Source organism: Gymnoscopelus microlampas (genome assembly GCF_963454915.1).
Source record: "Gymnoscopelus microlampas genome assembly, chromosome: 13".
NCBI classification, from domain to species: Eukaryota; Metazoa; Chordata; class Actinopteri; order Myctophiformes; family Myctophidae; genus Gymnoscopelus; species Gymnoscopelus microlampas.
In genome coordinates, this window is record NC_139950.1 from 40164406 (window position 1) to 40186352 (window position 21947).

The following is a 21947-nucleotide window of genomic DNA, read 5'->3' on the forward strand; positions in this document are numbered from 1 at the left end:
CCCAGTTCGCTTAAAAAAATATATTATTAAAAGATTTGCCCAAATTTTCACGATAAAGAAAAAAAAAAGCAGATCTCCATTTAATGGCATTTATACCTCTGGGACCCCAATTCATATTGTGAAATCGATGTTAATTTAACTCCGAGAGTGTACAAATGGAACCAAATGGACCCTAACGGGTCCATTTGGTTCCATTTGTACACTCTCAGAGTTACAGACCCATAAGGGTCCATATGGTTCCTGTCCATCATTTAGCTGGGGACCCCCTGGAACCCCCTCAAGTACCCCTAGGGGGCCCCGGACCCCAACTATGAGAACCAAGGATCTAGAGAGTAATATCAGCGATCTGTGTACTGTACCTTGCTCAGGAGCTGGTGGATGGCCAGGTCGTGGCTCTGTGAGCGGCCTCTCTCTCTCACCGTGTCGTTGAGCATCTCCACAGCCTCCCGCAGTTCCTCCACAGGGGGGTCTCCCATGCTCTCCATCAGGGGCACCCCACCCCCACTACTTGGGAGTCCCAGCAAGGTGGGAGTTGAGGTAATGTCACTATGGAGAGGCTGTAATACAAACGCACGCATGTGTGTGCACACACACACACACACACACACACACACACACACACACACACACACACACACACACACACACACACACACACACACACACACACACACACACACACACACACACACACACACACACACACACACACACACACACAAAATTGAAGCCAAATGCAAAGGCTTTAGAGCAGTTATGGGCTTGTTTATAAAGGATCATTATTTATTATAATTTGACCGCACAAAGCCTCCAGTCTTTGGCGACTATATGTTTTGTTTCCCCTTAACATTAATTAAGAAATAGCCTGACACTCAGCCTGAATTTTCATTTCGTTTCACTCCATTATTCAGTCTGAAAGCCCTCTCAGTGCAGACGATTTCTGAGATGGGGGTGTGGCCAAAGTGGGACTCTTTGGCGATTGGTTCATACTAGATCATCCCCATTGGCCCGGTTAGATTAATGTCACCAGACCCCTGAGCGTGGATAGCGATTCAGGTGGCTGGAGCCAGGCTAGTTAAGAAAGCAATTTGACCAAGAAACGGTCTTCTTTACAGCAAACTCCTCGTGAAAATCTGGATTATGTGTGCCTTGCTCAAGGAAATGCTGAAATAAGCTGTAAAGTGAAGTCAGAGCGTGTCTCATACTGTCAGGTACATGACTTATACTTCTTCGCGTGCCTGTGTCATGCAGCGAAAACAGCTGCTCTACAAGCTCACGATTCATGGCGCCGCCACTCGCGATTATACCATTTCAAACATCCCCAAAGTAAGAAGATGAGGAAACATCTCACCTGTCCCAGGCCGTAATGACTCCCGCGGAACTCTTGGCTCTCCTCCAGCTCCACGCGCTCCAGGAACTCAGTGAGCATGCGCGTGTCCTGCAGCTCGGAGCTCTGCAGGGTCAAAGCACTCTGGACGCTGTGGTACCTGGAGAGACAGCAGTGTGACATTAATAACCCCGCGCACCTCAAGTGTTTGTCTGTAACCAGGAATACAGGCACCGCTTCCTTTCATCGGAACCACATCACAGCAACGAGGGGAACCGTTTGTCACGCAAGAGTGCCGCTCCTCTAAAGGAATTCATACATCATAATGTCTTGTAAATATACACAACTGCTGGGCATGAAAGAACCCTGCCCACCCAGAGTTTATATTAGAGGTTGCAAATGGAGCAGCGACGTGACAAGGTTTTTTTCTTTTTTTTTTTACACAACAAATGAGCCTTGAGCTGTGGCCACTCGTGTGCAGGCCAGGGTTCAACTAGTGATGTCATCCCAACTGTCTCACAGCTGTTGAGTGAGAGAGGGAGAGCTCGTACCTGCGTCCGCACACTGTACAAGGGTCTGTCACTTACCCCACCCCCCCCCCCGCACCTCCATCCTAACACACCCTCGCCCTGGAAACACTTAACCCATTAAGACCCGGAACGCATCTGTGTCTTTGGCTATTCAAAAATAGCAGATGTACAAGCTCATAGCGCGGCACCGAGTGCCGCGCTATGAGCTTGTAGATCTGCTATTTTGAAAAATTCATGTCAATTTGTGCAAATCTTTGAATATATATTCTTCAAAGCGAACATTTGTAACTCAAATCTTTGCTTCTGGGGGATTCTATAAATGTCTTCTAAATCCTTTAAAAAACTTATGTTGCTATAATATCAGTGGTTCTCAAACTGTTTCATATCAAGGACCCCCAAAATGATATGTATTTGGGCGCGGACCCCCATCACAAAATATGTTGTTCCAGGGACCCCCCAGAAGCAAAGATTTGAGTAAAACAAATTCGCTTTAAAAAACATATATATTCAAAGATTTGCACGCATTTTCACGATTTTTCTAAAATAGCAGATCTACAAGCTCATAGCGCGGCACTTGGTGCCGCGCTATGAGCTTGTATGTCTGCTATTTTTGAATAGCCCAAAGTATAAACTAATGGTTAAAGTGGTTACACAGATGCGTTCCCGGTTTTAATGGGTTAACCGGAGCTCTTTCCTTTTCTTTATTTTCTTTGGTTAGCTAGGTGTCCTTTACAGAGTCTGGTCTTGTGTTTATAGACATAGGTGCGTCCAATAAACCGACCGGCGTTGCCAACGCGCCAACTTACTTGCCCTTCTCTGGAGGCAACGTGAGCCTCGCCAAAGAGAGCCGGGCATCGACTCGGAAAACATGGCATGAGTGACTCTGACATACACTGACAACCCGCGGGTGAAGTGTATGTCACGATACGTCTCAAATGAGTCAACTTTTTTTGCCTCGCTGTGAATGAGCACATGGGGAATTATTCTGTCCAAGTAAAAAATGAAGACGTTTTAACCCATTAAGACCGGGAACGCATCTGTGTCATTTTAGATTTCTTTGGCTATTCAAAAATAGTGTTTTTCTTAAATAAATATAACTTTGGATTTTATGAATAACCTCTTCCACGTTTGATACACTGTACACTGTATATCATAGAGTAATGGCAAACATAACTCTGTAGCCACTTGGAAACACTGACAAAAAGTTCCTGACCACAGCGAACACCACGACCACAGTGTAGGGTCTGCAACGTTCACGTCCATAACATGAATCTTCTGTGACGACGTTTGTCAGACGACTTCCTCCGCAAAACCCCTTTGCAGTGGTGGAAAATAAGCGTGTGCATTTACTCAAGTACTGTTACTGGAGTACAATTCCAATGTACTTTTACTTTTGTAGAGTATTTCAATTTCTTGATACTTTATACTTCAACTCAAATATCCGAATTATAAAATAGGGCTTGAGTGGTTAATAATAATAGTACATGATATATATGGTTCAGAAATGTTCATTTACTTTGACTTTTGCTAGTATATTTATGTTACACTAGAGTTTCGGGGGGCTACGCCCCCCTCAACCCCAGCCGCGCACGGGGCCCAGCGTGGCCGTGTGTATATTGGGGGAGCCAAATCGCCGGAGTGAAACTGTGGAAAAGTTTTTTTGAAAAAGGAAAAAATTTGAAGAAATAATATTTGTTATGTTTCAGGGGGTCCACAGGGGGTCCGCGGACCCCCTGATGGTCCACTGACCCCCTGTGGAGTGTTGGGACGCGCGGGGACACCCCTGGAACATTGCGGACCATTTCGGTGTTTTTTTTTTTTTCATGAAGGTGGTTGCTTGTTTCTGGCGCAGGCTGTGCAAACCTGGCAACCCAGCGCATGCTGCCGCACGTTTAAGTGGCGTAGCGTCATGAGGGTCAGTGGGGCCGTGGCTCGGTCAGTGAAGACCCTGTAGTGCGGATGATATGTGGCATAGAGGGGCAGATTGTAAATCCACAGAGGAAACATCCGTGGGCTACCATTGGTTCAGCGATGTGTGCGGTCGCCCTGCGGCCCCTCCTCCTCCACCAATGTGCAGTATTGAGAGCCCTGACGTCACAACAATTGGAGCGATGGGCACTGCACTGTGGTTGGTTAGGGTACACCTAGGGCCCAGGTAGAACCCAGTTAAAGCCTGCATGGGCAAAGCCAGTTAGGACCCGCCTTGGTCCCACATAAACATGGCTAGTTGGGGCCCACCTAAGGGCCAGGTAGAAGCTACTTATAGCCTGCATGGGCATCGCAGTTGGGACTGAAGTGGATGCCGCTGACATTGCTGACATGGGGTCCATATGGTTTAGCCCACCTTGAAACCATATGGGAACTACGCTGGCATGCTGGCTGTAATGCAAACGCAGCATCATACCTGCAGTGTGTAGTTTGATGTTGTGTGTGTAGCAGATATAGCTGCAGTGTGTAGATCAATGTCCATAGGAAAGTCAATGCCCAGCAGTGTTTTTGTTCCCCAGCAGAGTTTCTAGTGTCTCTGTGTCTCTCTGGAAGAGGTTGCACATGAACTCTGCAGCCGCACTGAGGCGCTCCAACACAAACACTCTGACATTAAGCTGCTTCACACAACAAACATCAGCACCACGCTGCTGTTTGTCCAAAAGACACAATATCTCCTCTCCCACCGACGTCATGTGTTCATTTATCGACAGCCGTACAGACTCCTTTTGACACATTTCACGTCGTTTATCCAGCTCTGACTGACTCTCCACATCGGGCTGTTATTTTGCTGCGATCAAGTCAACGATGTGAGAGATTAGCTATCACAGACGGACGGACAGGGGGTGAAACATAGTCTTGCGCCATGCCTTTCGGCCTGGCGGAGACAATAAAAAACCGAAAGTAAAGGAAATGGCCATTTCTGCAACAGAAGTAGTCAATAAACTATGCTATGAAAACATGGGCCACATTGGCAAAGAATGTAAGAAAGAGGCAATCATGTAGAAAGTAGCCGATCTCCAAGCTTACAAAGCCTGTCAACGTGAGGCGTTTCGAGCTTGTAGATCGGCTATTTTCACAATATTTACTTGTGGAACGGAGTCAAACAGAATGGGGGGGTCCCAGATCAAGTACGTGTATTTGGGGGGGGGGGGGGGGCGTGAAAGGGTTGATAAACACTGCTCTAATCGGAGCGAAATTATCTGAAATTACTACATGACCATAATGCAGCCTAACATGCGTTGCACGGGGCGGTCCTGCCATTACGTTAGTTACTGTAGTTGCTGTGGAGCTACATAGTTCTCCAGAAGACACACACAAACATACACCATCTACAATGGACGAACTGAGCAGCAATATAGACATTCACCACACGAACGTGCATTGTTGACAAAGTGATTGCACAGCCGCTGCAGGCATGACAACCAGGTTAGCGTTAGCGACATGGCAGCTATCACAGCGCCCTGTCCGTCGTGCTGCAACTGCCTGTGATGGCTACAGCAGTAACAGCAAGCTGTCTGCGATGCCATTGTCTGGAGACTGCTCTTAGCGTGACACGACCAATGAGAGTGAGCGCTGTAGTTGTTGCTAAGATACGGTGGCGTCTCTGCCCCATAGCTTGTAGATCTCTCACACATGATTGGCGTAGGCTGCGTTGCCAGGTCTGAGTTTGTGTCTAAGCAATGGTCGGCTTATTTTTGCGCGCCTTTGGGATCGTTTGCATTGTGCGCACGGCAGCGCTTGTTTAGCGTACGTCAGCGCGACGTGGCAACGGACGTGGCAACGTGAAAGGTGATTGGCTGGTGAAAAGAAACACCCGACGTTACACCAGAAATGGTGCCTGGAGAAAATGGTGACCAAAAAAAAAGTTTGGAAAAAAAGGAAAAAAACCCCGCAGCGGCTGCCTGCTGTTGTGGTGATGAGGTCGTGCGCACGGTAAACGGTACGAAGCGGGCTCCCCTTCCGTTTTGTCCGACATTTGGTGAGTAGAATTAATTATGTTGCGCGGTGGAAACGGTGTAGTGAGCAGTGAGATGTCCCCTACGCGAGGCGTAAATTCAGCGCGGCCGCCGTGGCGAGTCAGTAGGCGACATGTGGTCTGGCGGTGCGTTGTTTATTCGATAACAGAGCTGTGGGGTGTCGCCACCGAGGGTGCGGAAGTTGCTCGCCATTTATATAGTTAGATAAGTAACATAAACATAGTAAGTACCGTAAGTAAGATTTTCAATGCAGGACCTTTAGTTGCAACAAAGTATATTAACACCATGGTATTGCTACTTTTACTTAATTCCCAAATCTCAATACCAGTGGCGTAAAGTCACTAAGTACATTTACTCAAGTACTGTACTTAAGTACAATTTTACTTTAGGTATTCTTTACATTACTGGAGTATTTCCAATTTTCAGTTCTTCTACTCCCCCACAATTATTTGACAGCTTTAGTTACTAGTTACTTTGCAGATATAAATGATTACATTATAAAACGTACATTAACCACTTCAGCCCTATTTTATACATAGGCTATTTTCAAACATTTTAGTACTTTTACCTTTGGTACTTTAAGTATATTTTCATGCCAATACTTTGGTACTTTTACTCAAGTAGCATTTTGAGCACAGGCCTTTTACTTGTAACAGAGTATTTTTATATTGTTTTACTTACTTTACTTTTACTGTCAAATATCTGAGTACTTTTTCCACCACTGCCCAATACTTCTTCCACCACCACTGGGTGAGCGAGCACTCACTTCCTTTCGACCTCCTCCATGCGGGCTGGCAGGCCCTGTGCGTGGGGGTGACTCTGGCCCCGGAGCCTGTCCACCTCCTGCCTCAGAGTGCCGAGCTCCAGGCTGCGCGCCGCCACCTCTCGCTCCAGCAGACAGCTCTCCCTCTCGGCCATGCTCATGGTCTCGGGGTCCCCCGCTAGGGAGGACTCTCTCATGGACAACTCCACGGACTCCAGCCAGGCCTCCAGGCTGCCCAGAGCTTGCAGCACTTTTACAGCCTATAGGGAGAAACGTATAGAACAAGACACTGAGACAGGAGGCAAGGAAACGTTGAAAAGGTATTGAGGAGAAGCACGTTAACCGTTTAAACCACTGTGGGTGAATTAACCTATTAAGACCGGGAACGCATTTTAAGATTTCTTTGGGCTATTCAAAAATAGCAGATATACAAGCTCATAGCGCGGCACAGAGTGCTTGTAGATCTGCTTTTTTTGAAAAATCTTGAAGATTTGTGCAAATCTTTGAATAATATATTTGCTTCTGGGATTCTACAAATGTCTTCTAAATCCTTTAAAACAGTTTTTTGAAAAAGCCACAGACCCCATCTCAAATTATGTTGTTCCAGGGACCCCCCAGTTTGCTTTAAAAATATATTATTAAAAGATTTGCCCAAATTTTCACAAAAAAAAAAAAAAGAGCAGATCTACAAGCTCAAAAATAGCTCAAAAATAGCAGCGAGTGCCGCGCTATGAGCTGGTATATCTGCTATTTTTGAATGGCCAAAGAAATCTTAAAATGACACACAGATGCGTTCCCGGTCTAAATGGGTTAAGGTAAAAGACAAAAGAAGAAAAGCTGGTCATGATGTTATGTGCGAAAAGTCCAATAAAGGACAATTTGGCTTTAAATAAACACAAGTTAAACACGCTGAAGACTCTGGAGGTAGACCCTGACCTGAATAACTCCTGTTCCAATAAAAAACACTTGTACTTATTCCCAGTCTTCAATTTGGGGGGATTTGCAGTCTCTTTCCATCCCATAATTAAATGATATGGCTGAGCAATTTATATGCTTTGGATCAACCGCTTTGAATTGTTAAAGATATATACCTTACAGGCTCTGCCAATTAAGGTGGTAAAAAGCTAAAGTAATTGAGCTCCTAACTGGGAGTGTGTGTGTGTGTACAGCTCAGGCCCTGAGCCACTAACACGCTCTCAAATGAGGAATACCAGTCTAAGATTATCCGTCACACCCATAAATTACACTCCAGCTTAACCCATTAAGACCGGGAACGCATCTGTGTAACCACTTCATTCATATTTTTATACTTTGGCTATAAAAAAAAAAGTTAAAGTTTTGAAAATCTTTGAATATATATACATTTTTTAGAGCAAACATTTTTATCTCACATCTTTGCTTCTGGGGGTCCCTGGAACAACATATTTTGAGATGGGGGTCCGTGGCCAAATACATATCATTTTGGGGGCCCTTGACATGAAAAAGTTTGAGAACCACTGATATATATACCAACATAAGTGTTTCAAAAAAATTGTTAGGATTTAGAAAACATCTGTAGAATCCCCAGAAGCAAAGATTTGTGTTACAAATGTTCGGTTTAAAAATATATGTATTCAAAGATTTGCACACATTTTCAGGATTTTTCAAAAATAGCAGATCTACAAGCTTGTATATCTGCTATTTTTGAATAGCCAAAGAAATCTAAAAATGAAACACAGATGCGTCCCCGGTCTAAATGGGTTAAGAAATAAGCAACTTACCTCATTATGACTTATGAGAAACTCCTATTCTGGGAAAACTTTATGAATATGAGCTCGACGAGGACCTTACCCTGAAACCCAGCTCTTCTGAAGCCTGCAGAAAAACAGCATTCCTTTGGTGCCTGCGCCGCAGCTCTTCCCACAGGACCTCCAGTTGGCCAAGGAACTCCTCGATCTTGGCGCTGCCGGGGTGCTGTGCGCGGATCAACCCACGGCCCTCCTGAGGGACAGACGGGTACAGAACTGATGAGAACATGATGCCATGATGACTGAGAACTGATGGAATTACATCATCTAAACTAGTGCTTTTGGTTAAGGGTGGCCATATATAGCCCAGTGGGTAAGACCCTTTTGTATTTGTTAGTTTTTATTGTCTCCGCCAGGCTGAAAGGCATGGTGAGAGAGTATGTTTTGCACCCTGTCAGTCTGTCCGTCTGTCCGTGTGTCCGTCCGTCCGTCCGTCTGTGAGCAGGTAATCTCCGGCACCGTTGGCTTGATCACAGCGAAAATGTGCACACACACTCCCTGGATGCCAATTCAGAAGCTCTGGCCCAAATGTTTCACATGGGCCTGTTATAGCGCCACCAGGAGGCCGATCTTTGCAATAAAAAAAAATGGACAGTACTACAACAGATTTTGTCCAAACGTCACGCGAATCGGTACTCAGTATCTCTACAATCATTAAACGAAATGGGTTTTTTAAAAAAATAGATTTTTAGCGGCGCTAGCCGCTCTATACCTGACTTTGTCCGTGTGCGTACGTCAACGTTCTGATTGGTCAGGTGCGTAAGTCAACAAAGTGATTGGTCAAGCTTCACATGACACGTGGCTATAAACACATTATAAACACATATCGATGACAAAATGTATCAAAGGCGCCGCTACCTTCACACAGGGTGTGATTTTCATATTCCATCCTGATTGGCTAGTTTGCAGGACTGCGCCGTGAACATTTGAACAAAATGCCTCAAATCATGAACACAGCGTGCAATTTCCGTGACATTTTGCACGCGCACATTCCCACTAGGCCGACGAAGAAAGGCCACTTGAAAATTTTCAAATCAGCCTCATGGCGGCGCTATAACTGGCCGATTCGTGTTTTTACCTATAACTGCACCGATCTGTGTCAAACTTTGTATGTGCACTCCCTAGAGGCCAAGGAAAAACCTTTGCCCTGCATTTTTCACATCTGCCTTTTATAGCGCCACCAGGAGGCCAAACACATTATTTGATATTATTTTTATAGTTAACCAAGGCTGGCTTGGATGAAATTTCATTTTGTCATTGCAAAGAAAAATAATCTCAAAGGGACACGATTGTTTTTAAATAAATGTAGGTTTTAGACATTGCTACCTCAGTGATTATTTCCAGAGAAATAGAGAGGTTTTACCCTTTTCACCACTTCTATCCTGGCTCTGTTGGAGAGGATCTCTTGTTCCAGAGCGTCTTGACACCTCCTGGCCGTGTCCAGTCCCTCCAACCTGGCCATGGAGCACACCTGTGTCGCCATGGCAACGTTGTCTTTCAGCCAGGACAGGGTCTGTCAAGGTGAGGGATAGGAGGAAGAGAAAGGACGGATGTGAGGGATAGGACTATGAGACAGGTGACATTTAGAGAGACCCAAGCCAAAGGAAACGGTTTGGCGGTGAACAGGATCCAGACATTCTACCTCATCCTGGCTCCTACAGCCAATGCCTCCCGTCCCCACCCAACATACTCAGCTCTTGCAAAACAAAAAACAGGACAATTCCTGGAAATTAGGAAGCACGAGAACACAAGTGCTTGCTTACACACACACACACACTCTCTCTCTGTCTCTCTCTCTCTCTCTCTCACACTAACACACACGCACACAATGCGCATGTATGCATGCACACACACGCACACACGCACTCGGTGCCGCGCTATGAGCTTGTATATCTGCTATTTTTGAATAGCCAAAGTGTAAAATAAGGGGTATAGTCCACCGAAAGTCCATCCCCCCCACCTTCTGAGAGCCTGTGACGTCCCTGCATACACACACATTACATACACACACGCACACACACGCACGCACGCACGCACGCACTTTCAAAGAGTCATGCCGATTCAATAATTAGCACATCTTAACTGTTAATAGTTATGGACCAGATTTACCGTGTGCCTTGTTGCATAATAATGGTGTAATACATGATGCGTACATGTGGCAAGGGTTTACACTAGGTTTATGAGTTTGTTTTTATGTTGAGGTCACACAAGAACATTTAATGGAAAGTCATCTCATTTAAGGTTTGAATGTACAGACTGTTATTGTGAAGCACTCTATGGTCTGGGGGGAACATACATACGGTCATGTGTGAGAAAGCTAATAGGTTTTTTTCAGTGTCGAGGAAATGCAGTGTACTTGGCGAAGGGACAAGTCACCTTGTCAGCGGAGACGGTGAACTTCTGAAGCTGAGCGTGAGGCTGTGGGTGGCCTGGCGGGGCGGCGGCGAGTTTGGGCTCCACTCTGGGTTTCCTGCTGCAAAGTAAATGCAGACATGTGACTCCAATTATGACTTACATAATGAGAGGGGCAGATAGAGTGAGAGAGAGAGAGTGACAGAGAGAGAGAGAGAGGGAGAGAGAGAGAGCAGGGAGGCCATGCAGGCTGAAATGTCACCTTTCCCAGTCTGACTGATGTCCGACCATGACATCATCCACGCGGGTGGGGCCGGCGTCTCCCGAGGGTAAAGGGGCGTGGCTTGCTGATTGCCTCTCCTCCTCCTCGCCTTGGCCGCTCGCCGGTGTTCGGCCGCCGCCGCTCACACAGTCGCGGTTGTTCTAGAGAGACAAAAGAGCAAAAGGCTTTTTAACCCATTAAAACCTGAGATAAAACCTTATGTACGATTCTACATAATGTCTTCTAAACCCTAACAGTTTTTTGAAACACTTGCTGTATGTTGCTATAATATCAGTGTTGCTCAAACTTTTTCATGTCCAAGGACCCCCAAAATTATATGTATTTGGCCGCGGACCCCCATCTCAAAATATGTTGTTCCAGGGACCCCCAGAAGCAAAGATTTGAGTTAAGAATGTTTGCATAAAAAAATATATACATTCAAAGTTTTGCACTCATTTTCATGATTTTTCAAAAATAGCAGATCTACAAGCTCATATAGCGCGGCACTCGGTGCCGCGCTATATGAGCTTGTAGATCTGCTATTTTTGAATAGCCGAAGTATAAAATAATGGTTAAAGTGGTTACACAGATGCATTCCTGGTCTTAATGGGTTAAAAAAAAGAAAAGAATCCAACAGAATAGTTTTAGAGCAATGTTTTGCCTTTCTTGTCAGTTTATCCACCAGTCACATCATGAAACGTGCAAATGCCATGAAAGCCTTGCTGATTTGAACGTGACAGTTTGCTTGCAAACTGCGCTGATCACGCTATATGAAAATGGGTTATTCTCAGGGAAAACTGCCAGACCAGATTACAGCACAGAAAAAATAAGGGAACTGCTTTTTCTCTTGTTTGACAATGATGACATTATTATACAAAATAGACAGAGGATGGAAAAAAAAAGAAAGCTATACTCTTGCATTATGAAAGCACATGTAAATCCCTGCCAGATTACTGACATGTGCTATACCACTCCGATGACTAAGAAGAACCATTACGGTTGTAAATGCACGCCTTAAAACTCTTCATTCCCTTATCCCCCCACTCTCCTTAAATAGCAGTGTTATTAGTATTATTTCAGTGATTTCTATTTCCATAGCCGTCCACTCCGACTCCGTCCAAGGCTACAGTATGCAGAGGGGACACTGGTAAGGTCAGTACTGTGTGTACAGTAGAAATATACGAGAGATGTCAGCAGCCACTAAGCTCTGTTTACGACCGCTTGGGTACAAGAAGGCCTGTGCACCGGCGGGCGGTTCCAAAGTGGAAGCAGCGTGTGGTTTGGACTCCTTCAGTGACAGACTATGACATCCTGAGAGTGACTGTGTGCTCACACACCAGCTGCAGTCCACTGCAAAGGGTCATCTGACATCACACGACGATCAAGAACCACAGAATGAATTAGGGGTTGGGGAAAAATATCAATTCAGCAAAACAATCGTCATTCACGTGTGTGTGTGTGTGGGTTGAGATCTGTATCGATTCTTTAACAAAAATAATGTTTTATTTTACTATTAATGATTAATAATAATTAGTATTAAATACATAATTATACATGTATTAATGTACTATTATTTTTATAATATGGCTATTGTTTAAAATTGTATACAAATACTGTAGCAATGCATTGCAGACTCGTATAACATCGAAGAATCGTGCTCATATCGAATCGTGCCGCAAGAATCGTGATAATATTGAATATTATTGAATATTAATATTGTGAGGTCCTTGGTGATTCCCAACCCTAGAATTAATCAATGTACCGTAATTTTCGCACTATAAGCCGCACCTGAATATAAGCCGCAGCAGCTAAATTGAATGATTTGTACATATATAAGCCGCACTGGACTATAAGCCGCGGGTGTAAAATCCCTAGATTTAGGAGGTCCCCTAGTGGCCGTTAGCTATATAAATCCATAGATAAGCCGCACCGTTATATAAGCCGCAGGGTCGAAAAATGGGAAAAAAGTCGCGGCTTATAGTCCGAAGTTTACGGTATCTTCAATGTCGTGTGCATGACATTGGGAACAATTCTAACAAGAACCGGATGCCATATGCAATGCAATGCGAGAGTGTGGACTAGCCGACACCAAGTCGGGTACTCCTGAATCATTGCTCTCTAACTGCACGTATACGAGTACGAGTTAAAAGATATAATGCTTCTTGTTCCACGTAAATGTACGACTGAAGCATTTGATCTACTTCGTTGCGCACCAGAAATTGCAGATCTACGCTCACTTGTGAGCTTGTAGATCGGCTATTTTGGGGCGTGCAGCATCAGCGCACGACTATAAGTATAAATCCGGCTTTAATGCTGCACATCCTGTATACTTCACCTGCATAACATAACGTCTTTCCCACCTGCCAGTAAAAACAGACCTGGCAGCGGAAAGCACTCTGTGACAAATAATATGGCGAAAGATTTCTGTCAGTGTGGTTTGCACATCGAAAAACGTAAGAAATCCCTACATTCATACAACGGCCAACCGGCACAAAGCGGACATTAATAATGGTGTTTTATGGAGTAGTTTTAATTTAACCATGGCGTTCTCTGACTCGGCTTACAGAAGAAGTGAGTCAGAGGGCCCGGCTGAGGGAAAAGTGTTGCCTTCCACACCGGTACTACAGGAGATGCAGTAAATTGAAGAAGTCTAACATCGTTTACTAACATGCCAATCATTTTATAAGCACAGGGGCACATTATCAACCTATTTATGTATTCAAACAGCAAGCATAACAAGCGGCCCTAATGAATTTGACAGGGAGGGCTGATAACCATCGCTATGACGTCCACTCCCCCCCGAACGCTTGCTTGCTTCCGACTCCAGCCTTCCGTGGCTTTGCCCTCCACTGTAAACATCTCCAGCGGAGCGCTGCAAACCGCACTTTGTTTCATGAAAGAGAAAACGGGTGAATTATGTAACTGGCAGGGTAAAAAAAAAGCCATTTAATGACTTCCCAGGCCTTATTCTACTAATGCACGCTGCCCTCTTTAACCACTTAAATCCTATATACTTATAGCGCCGAGAGCTTGTAAATCTGCTATTTTCACCGAATGTTCGCCTATTTTTTGCAGAATGTTCGACTATCACGACATGCCCAGTATTGGGTTCATGTGGTTAAAGCTTGAGTGTCTTTCACGGTACTTCTCCCTGCTGCCTGCCTACTTTCTGTTCTTTTCTGTCTTCTAACAGTTCTTCCGCTCATTCCCTCTCTCCTCTGCGGGTCTTTTTCTGCATATTGTGCTCTGAAGTGATGTCAGCCAAGAACTATCACTAAAGCACCATGAAGTCCATATGGTCTGCAGCCGCCGCATCTGGCTGCAATTAGCCAAAGAAACAGACGTTAGCCATGTTTACCTGGAGCAACGATGCCGCTATAACACTGGCCCCGGCTATCACACCATCACAAACATGGACATGTTTATTTGTGTCTAGGTGCACACGAACACATACTGAAATGGAGATGGACAGAGAAGCTATAAGAAGTACGTGCGACGTGCGTGCGTGCGTGCGTGCGTGCGTGTGTGTGTGTGTGTGCGTGCTTGCTTGTGTGTGTGTGTGTCTATGCGTGGATACAAGAAGAGTGGGCACTAAGGAAGAGTGGGCACCTTGATGTTTAAAAAGAGAATATTTGAAAAAATGTCTTAATTGATGTAAAGTATACATGATTTGAACATGCATGGTACATCATTATCAGAACTACATTTATCCCTCAACTTCTTGTTTATGCCCAAATGATTGGATATGCAGGTTTTGTAACAATTTGTAGCAATTATTATAGTAATATTAGACCTTAATTGTCGAATATTCAGGCATGTTCAAATCATGTATATTTTCCAAATATATTTGGACAAAATAGCCAATTTTACATCGAGGTGCCCAGCCCACTCTTCCTTATTGCCCACTCTTCCTGTTACCGCGTGCGTGCGTGCGTCTGGAGTCTGGACATACGTTGAAAAGACTGATTACCGGAGGCTAACAAGTGTGTGATATCCGTTCTATTACCATCTCACATAACTATGCAGCTGCGTCCTCTTCATAATACTGTAATCAATTCAGAACTCCTGGGAGCACAAGTTGAAGTGTTGTGAAACTACCAGACAAATTACTTTTTTTGTCTAGCAGCGGTTGTTTGGCACTGAGCTTGGCCTTTAGGCTCCAGGGTCTTGTACACGGGGCCTCCATTAAACCTTTGATACAGAGCGAGCGGGGCTCCCACCGATAACATCAGATGACATCAGAGTTACCAGAGCCAAGCAGGCGAGCAACTATTGTTGTAAGAGAAAGTGGCATCTCGATGCCAACTAGCTCTGGGCCTAAAGGGTAAGAGAGACGCCCGATAGGCTCCTGTCACAGTGGGCAATGTACACACAGTACAATCCTGAGTATTATTTGAACCCATTAAGACCTGAAGCCGATTCTACAAATGTCTTCTAAATCCCAACAGTATTCTGAAAAACGTTTCTATATCAGTGGTGCTCAAACTTTTTCATGTCAAGGACCCCCAAAGTTACATGTATTTGGCCGCCGACCCCCATCTCAAAATGTTTTGTTCCAGGGACCCCCAGAAGCAAAGATTTGAGTTAAAAATGTTAAAATGATATATATATAATTAAAATAATTGCACACATTTTCACGATTTTTCAAAAATAGCAGATCTACAAGCTCGTAGCGCGGCACTCGGTGCCGCGCTATGAGCTTGTATATCTGCTATTTTTGAATAGCCCAAAGTGTAAAATAATGCTTCTTAGCTCCAATAAAAAAATGACAGACGCGTTCCAGGTCTTAATGGGTTTAACCTGTAAATTATAAGAATTGATTCATAACACTCAGAAATGTTGCTGTGTGGCAAAGCAAAGGTTTCTCCTTGACTACTGGGCGAGACGACAGCGAGTCAGCAGACACTTCACGGGCGCCAGGGTGCAAGGAGAGGTGAGTGGCATTGCATGCTGGGATATATACCGGTGGACTGGAACACAAAATAGTCACTTGTGCGTTCAATTCCAGACCGTAACAAGGTCAAAAACTGCATATATATCACTGAATATACACACAATTACAGCCTTTTTAAAATACCACACACTTCCAAGTCAAGTGTACTGAATCACTCGTTTTCCCTAACGACAGCAAACACTGAGTTCCTTGTAGGTTTATGGGACACGGGGAGAAGTCAAAATGTTCAAGTGTTTCATTGGCCTCTGACATGAAGAATGTTGTGTCTGAGGATACCATAAGCTCCACAGATTACCCACTCGCGCCGCAAACCCGGGCCAACAAACCATCTATTAATATTGCGACTAATCCAATGGCTGTGTACTTTACGTTACGGCGGTTAAAAACCCCAGATGTTATTTTAACCATAATGTTAAAGGATATGAAAACTATTAGGATTTCTGGAGGCCTGGAGGCCGGGGAAGCACCTATTTTCTCTGGCTCCTCATTCATCCATGTTGTACAATCACAGCCCTCGAACACATTCTTCATGGAAAACTTAAGGACCCCCGGTGCCAGGGTAAATAACACCTCAACGGGCTCTTCCTGCGAGTTGTACGAGCGTAATATTTATAACGCAGGTGTGTTAAGAGATAGAAGCAGACCGTAATAAATTTGAGCTAAAGCAGTCGTAGGGTGTACGCACTGGACCCTCTCAGGCCTCATCAGATGGCTCCGAAATGCTATTATTTAGACAACCTGGATGAATTGCACCTCAGGCATTTTCCAGTCCGTGGGACAAAGTGCGTCATCCTCTCTCTCTCTCTCTCTCTCTCTAGCCCATTAAGACCTGGAACGCATCTGTGTCACTTTTTAAATTTGAGCTAAAAAACACATTATTTTACACTTTGGCTATTCAAAAATAGCAGATATACAAGCTCATAGCGCGGCACCGAGTGCCGCGCTACGAGCTTGTAGATCTGCTATTTTTGAAAAATCGTGAAAAAGTGTGCAAATCTTTGAATATATATTGTTTTGAAGAGAACATTTTTTAACTCAAATCTTTGCTTCTGGGACCCCCTGTAACAAAATATTTTGAGATGGGGGGTCCGCGACCAAATACATATAATTTTGCCGGTCCTTGAAAAACATGAAAAAGACTGAGCACAACTGATATTTTCAGATACTGTTGGGATTTAGGAGACATGTAGAATCGGCTTCAGGTCTTAAAGGGCTAGGCAACATGGAACAGTGTGGAGTGTGAAGCTGTCGTCCTGCTCGCTCCGCGGTTCTTGGATGGAACCGGAGAGGGCTGAACTCCCGTCGCCAAGCAAGCACACAGATGGGGGGGGTTGGTTCTCCCAGCAGAGAGAGAGAAAGAGAGAGAGAGAGAGGAGAAGACCACAGAATGGTTAATCCCAGTAATAGAACCAAAAATACACCAGAGTCACTTACCACCACACAGCCTTTGAGGCGATTCTGCTCTTCTTTCACCTCCTTTCCCATGACCCTTTGCGACGAGTCTGTTCCCACGGCGATCTGCGGTTCGCGCGCCGGTGTCAGGGGGTCAGCGTCTTCCCTGGCAGGAGCAGCGGAGCCGACGGGAGCCACCGCTGCGGTTCTGTCGCTCCTAGCAAGGCAAAAAAACAAGGAGGGTTTGACGTACTGTACGGCTGTCAGCAGTGCTGGACCACACGGTCTGACGTCTGAATACACACACACACACACACACACACACACACACACACACACACACACACACACACACACACACACACACACACACACACACACACACACACACACACACACACACACACACACACACACACACACACAGTCCTGCATGTAGCCCACAGTACATTCCTATTATGGGTCTTACTGATTTTGACAGTGTTTGTGTATGTGGAGTTTAAATAGCCCTGAAAGGCACCAGATAAGGGAAAGGAGATGATGTAATGTTTGGATCTAAAGATAGCCCCACCAAACATGAGAGACTCTCTCTCTCAGCCTGTGAGAAATGTTTGGAAAAGCAGCCTTAGAGAGGAGATGGAGTTATGCCTCACTGTATTTATGATTGTGAACATGCCAGATTCTTTTTCTCCTCCTGTGAATGATGAAGTGGCACACTGTAAATGGTATTTGAGGGATGTACAGTACAAATCAAGGGTAAATGCACATAGCAGAAGAAACGCGCTGTGTGGATCGCGATTAAGTTGAAACTTTTATGTCGTTACGTTAGGCACCGCACATTTATGCAACGCCATTATGCCAGATCTAATCCGTTTCTCATTCGTGTTAACCCATTAAGACGGGGAAAGAATCGGTGTCATTTTTAGATTTAATTGGCTATTCAAAAATCGCAGATCTACAAGCTCATAGCGCGGACCTGCAAAAAAAAAAAAGAAGTTGTGGAAAGTTTGTGCAAATCTTTGAATATATATTTTTAAAGCAAACATTTGTAACTCAAATCTGTGCCTCTGGGAATTCTACAAAATGTCTTCTAAATCCTAACAGTTTTCTGAAAAACGTATGTCGCTATATATACGAGTGGTTCTCAAACTGTTCCATGTCAAGGACCACCAAACATTATATGTATTTGGCCGCGGACCCCCATCTCAAAATATGTTGTTCCAGGGACCCCCAGAAGCACAGATCTGAGTTAAACATGTTCGTCTTAAAACATATATTCAGAGATTTGCACTAAGTTTCCACGATTTTTCTAAAAATGTCAGACCTACAAGCTCATACATGAACTCATACATGAGCTTGTATATCTGCAATTGTTTTAATAGCCAAAGAAATCTTAAAATGACACAGATGCGTTCCCGGTCTTAGTGGGTTAAGAGCTTCTTAAGAGTTTCAATAAAAAGTCAACACTTATGACATTCTTCCAGTTGGCTTGGATATTGTACATTTCACTGTGCTTGTTACAGTGTGATGAATATGAACCATTTAGCAGGAAACACAGAGCACGGTCCAATATCCACCTGTAATTTCCTTCTGCCACTGCTCCCAAAGCTGCCTGAGTCCTTACAAAGCCTACAGTAACTCCAATAATCAACCAAGTGCTTATTATCATCAGACATAAAATGAAAATGTCCCATGAAGTAAATATCTGCATCCCTAAACCATTAGAATAAACACAAATACGCTCCACAGAAGCAGTAAAAACACTGCTAACCGTTCTTGTAAACATGTTTCATCTTAAATTCAGCAGATGTTTTTAGGTCATGGCAAAGATTTAAAGAGCAAAGCAACACTGTTAAACAAACCGAGTTGCTCCCTTCTTGACTAACTGGAGAGGGTTCTCATTGTTTTAGGTTTAAAGGGGTATGGAAAACTTTCAAATATTAACTAAGGACTGGAGGAGGTGTGTGGTATATTCTCAGGAGTTGTAGGGCTTCAAACATGAAGTCCTTCACTTTGCTGATTATTTTTCCAACGATTCGAACCCAAGTAAGTAAACGACGCTAATGAAGGAAGAAAAAAATCTTTATATAAAAACAAATAATCATTTGGAAGAGGCCTTATTGCTATTGCCAGTGGTGTAAAGTAACTAAGTACATTTACTCAAGTACTGTACTTAGTACAGTTTTGAGGTACTTTTACTTTTACTTACCGGAGAATTTCCAATTGTCTATACTTTTACTTCTACTCCACTACACCTCAGAGGCAAATATTGTACTTTTACTCCACTACAATTATTTGAAAACTTTAGTTACTAGTTACTTTGCCAATATAAATTATTACATTAACCACTTTAGCCTTATTTTATACCTCGGCTGTTAGGCCTAGAATAAAATAGCCGATCTACAAGCTCGACGCGTTAGGGTGTAGATCTGCTATTTTCAAACATTTCAGTACTTTTACTTCAGGTACTTTAAAGGACGACTTCACCACTTTTCAACATGTGTTCATATAATAGGTCCTCACTAATGCTCATGATAAAATGATACAATTTTTTTCTACTTGGTCTGTGTCTCATAGGAGGGCTGTGGACAGTCCAGAAACCCGTCTACCAATGACATCATCGTTAGGCATGATTTTTTTTCTCCAAAAAGATTTCAATTTTTTAATTCAGATTTTTATTAAGGCGAGAACAATGGGATCTATTATTGCATTGCAACTTTCCAGGAATACAAAGCCTGCAGTTTCTATTAGCTTGGATTCCCCATCGATGATGTCACTGGTAGACGGGTTTCTGAACTGTCTACAGCCCTCCTCTGAGACACAGACTGATTAGAAAAAAATTGTACCATTTTATCATGAGCATTAGTGAGGACCTATTATATGAAGATATGTTGAAAACTGGTGAAGTCGTCCTTTAAGTACATTTTGATACCAATACTCTTGTACTTTTACTCAAGGAAATTTTGAACACCAGACTTTTACTTAAGTAACAGAGTACTTCTACATTGCAGTATTGACACTTTTACTTAAGTAAAACATTTGAGTACTTTTCCCCACCACTGGCTATATTGCCAGTGCAGACGTTTTAGGGCAGACTAGCAGCACAATCATCATAACTAGCTAAAGTCAGAGCCCACTTCAACAGCTCTATGAAAGGCTATACCGTGTTCCAATTAGCTGGGTGAAATGGGTCGTGCATTTGCTGGACCACCGTACTCGCCTGTGGTATTACGGTATACCCTTGGCCTGCTTTTACCTGAAAGCCTTCTGAAGGAGAGCCCAGCAGTCCTTCACCTCGCTCTGCTTCTGTGTGACGCCATCAGCCAGGGCGGGGTGGAGGTTGGACAGCTGGGACACTGTCACATCCAGCATCTAGCACATACACACACACACACACACACACACACACGTTTGTAGGTTAGCAACCATAAATTCACCATGAGACCCTGTTTCACCGTCCGAAAAGGATAACTTAGTTTTTTTACAACCAAGGTTTATGTTTTAGCTTGTAAATAAAGTAAATAAAAGATATGTTCATTTTTTTTCATTCATTTATTGCTTTCTATAGTTTTAGCAATTTTCGCAATCTTTTTTACAGTGGACTGGGGCATTTGGATAGGTGGCTAAATATCTAATTTTCTACACAATAAAAAAGGTCCCGTGGTCTTTGATGGCCAGATGTGAGTTATTGGGGGCTAGAAGAGCTACTGTAAATAATAATAAAGAAATCGCCGGGCTATTGTGTAAAAAAAGACATAATTAGCCAACTGCCCGAATGCCCCCGCCCACTGTAAAAAAAAGATCGCGAAAATTGCAAAAACTATAGAAAGCAGTAAATGTAAACAAATTAACACTCATCTTTTATTTACTTTAATTACAAGCTAAAACATAAACCTTGGTTGTAAAAAAAAACAAAGTTGTCCTTTAAAGAGGAACCTCACCATAATCTGACTGGCCAGTTCTCTGATCTCCCTGTCTCCATACGTCTCCATGTCCTTGGATGCAGACATGCCTTTTCTCTATAAAAGAATGTAACAAAATGAATGACTTAATTTTCATACGCATTCTGCTTGTTAGTTCTTTAAAAATAGTTGTGATTAAATGAGGTATTTACCATGTTGTTAATGGCAAACAGTGTGTTATCGGCCTGCTGGTAGAAGGAGGACACCTCCAGGGCCAGCTGAAGGTTTTCGTGGTAGTTTTTCAGATGAGACTGGACCTTCAGCCACCTACACACACACACACACAGAACAACGGATCACGACACAAACATAGACTCAAGTGACTCAGTGTTGATTTTGACAGCACATTTTAATTTAGTTTTAGTCATAGTCTTTTGAATAAAATTCCATTTAGTTTTAGTCATATTTTAGTCATCTGAAATGTTTTAGGTTTCGTCTAGTTTTAGCCGACTAAATATCAAAAGATTATAGTCGACTAAATCTACAGTTGATTTAGTCGGCCTTGATGGTGTCGTAACGCTGATTTTACACTTGGTTGCATGCTGAAAATAGCCGATCTACAAGCTCACAACGCGTCGCGCTGCGACGCGTTGTGAGCTTGTACATCTGCTATTTTCAGAGCGCAACACCTGAGCACAACCGAACATAAAAGT

The 21947-nt window shown here is 43.7% G+C and overlaps 1 protein-coding gene across 7 annotated transcripts in view; it reads right to left on the minus strand.

Moving 5' to 3' along the window:
• The window catches only part of mymx (myomixer), a 55476-nt gene that overhangs the window by 20908 nt on the left and 12621 nt on the right, over positions 1–21947 (minus strand). For 6 of the 7 annotated variants that reach the window (XM_084076990.1, XM_084076988.1, XM_084076993.1 and 3 more), the window contains 11 exons: positions 21447–21561; positions 21274–21351; positions 20589–20704; positions 17375–17549; positions 10987–11147; positions 10749–10845; positions 9736–9885; positions 8416–8565; positions 6589–6845; positions 1352–1487; positions 360–557 (listed from right to left, as the gene is read on the minus strand). In XM_084076990.1, coding sequence (XP_083933116.1) covers positions 360–557; positions 1352–1487; positions 6589–6845; positions 8416–8565; positions 9736–9885; positions 10749–10845; positions 10987–11147; positions 17375–17549; positions 20589–20704; positions 21274–21351; positions 21447–21561 — 1633 coding nt within the window. The remainder of the gene's footprint in view (positions 1–359; positions 558–1351; positions 1488–6588; positions 6846–8415; positions 8566–9735; positions 9886–10748; positions 10846–10986; positions 11148–17374; positions 17550–20588; positions 20705–21273; positions 21352–21446; positions 21562–21947) is intronic. The other variant, XM_084076989.1, reaches the window with a different exon arrangement.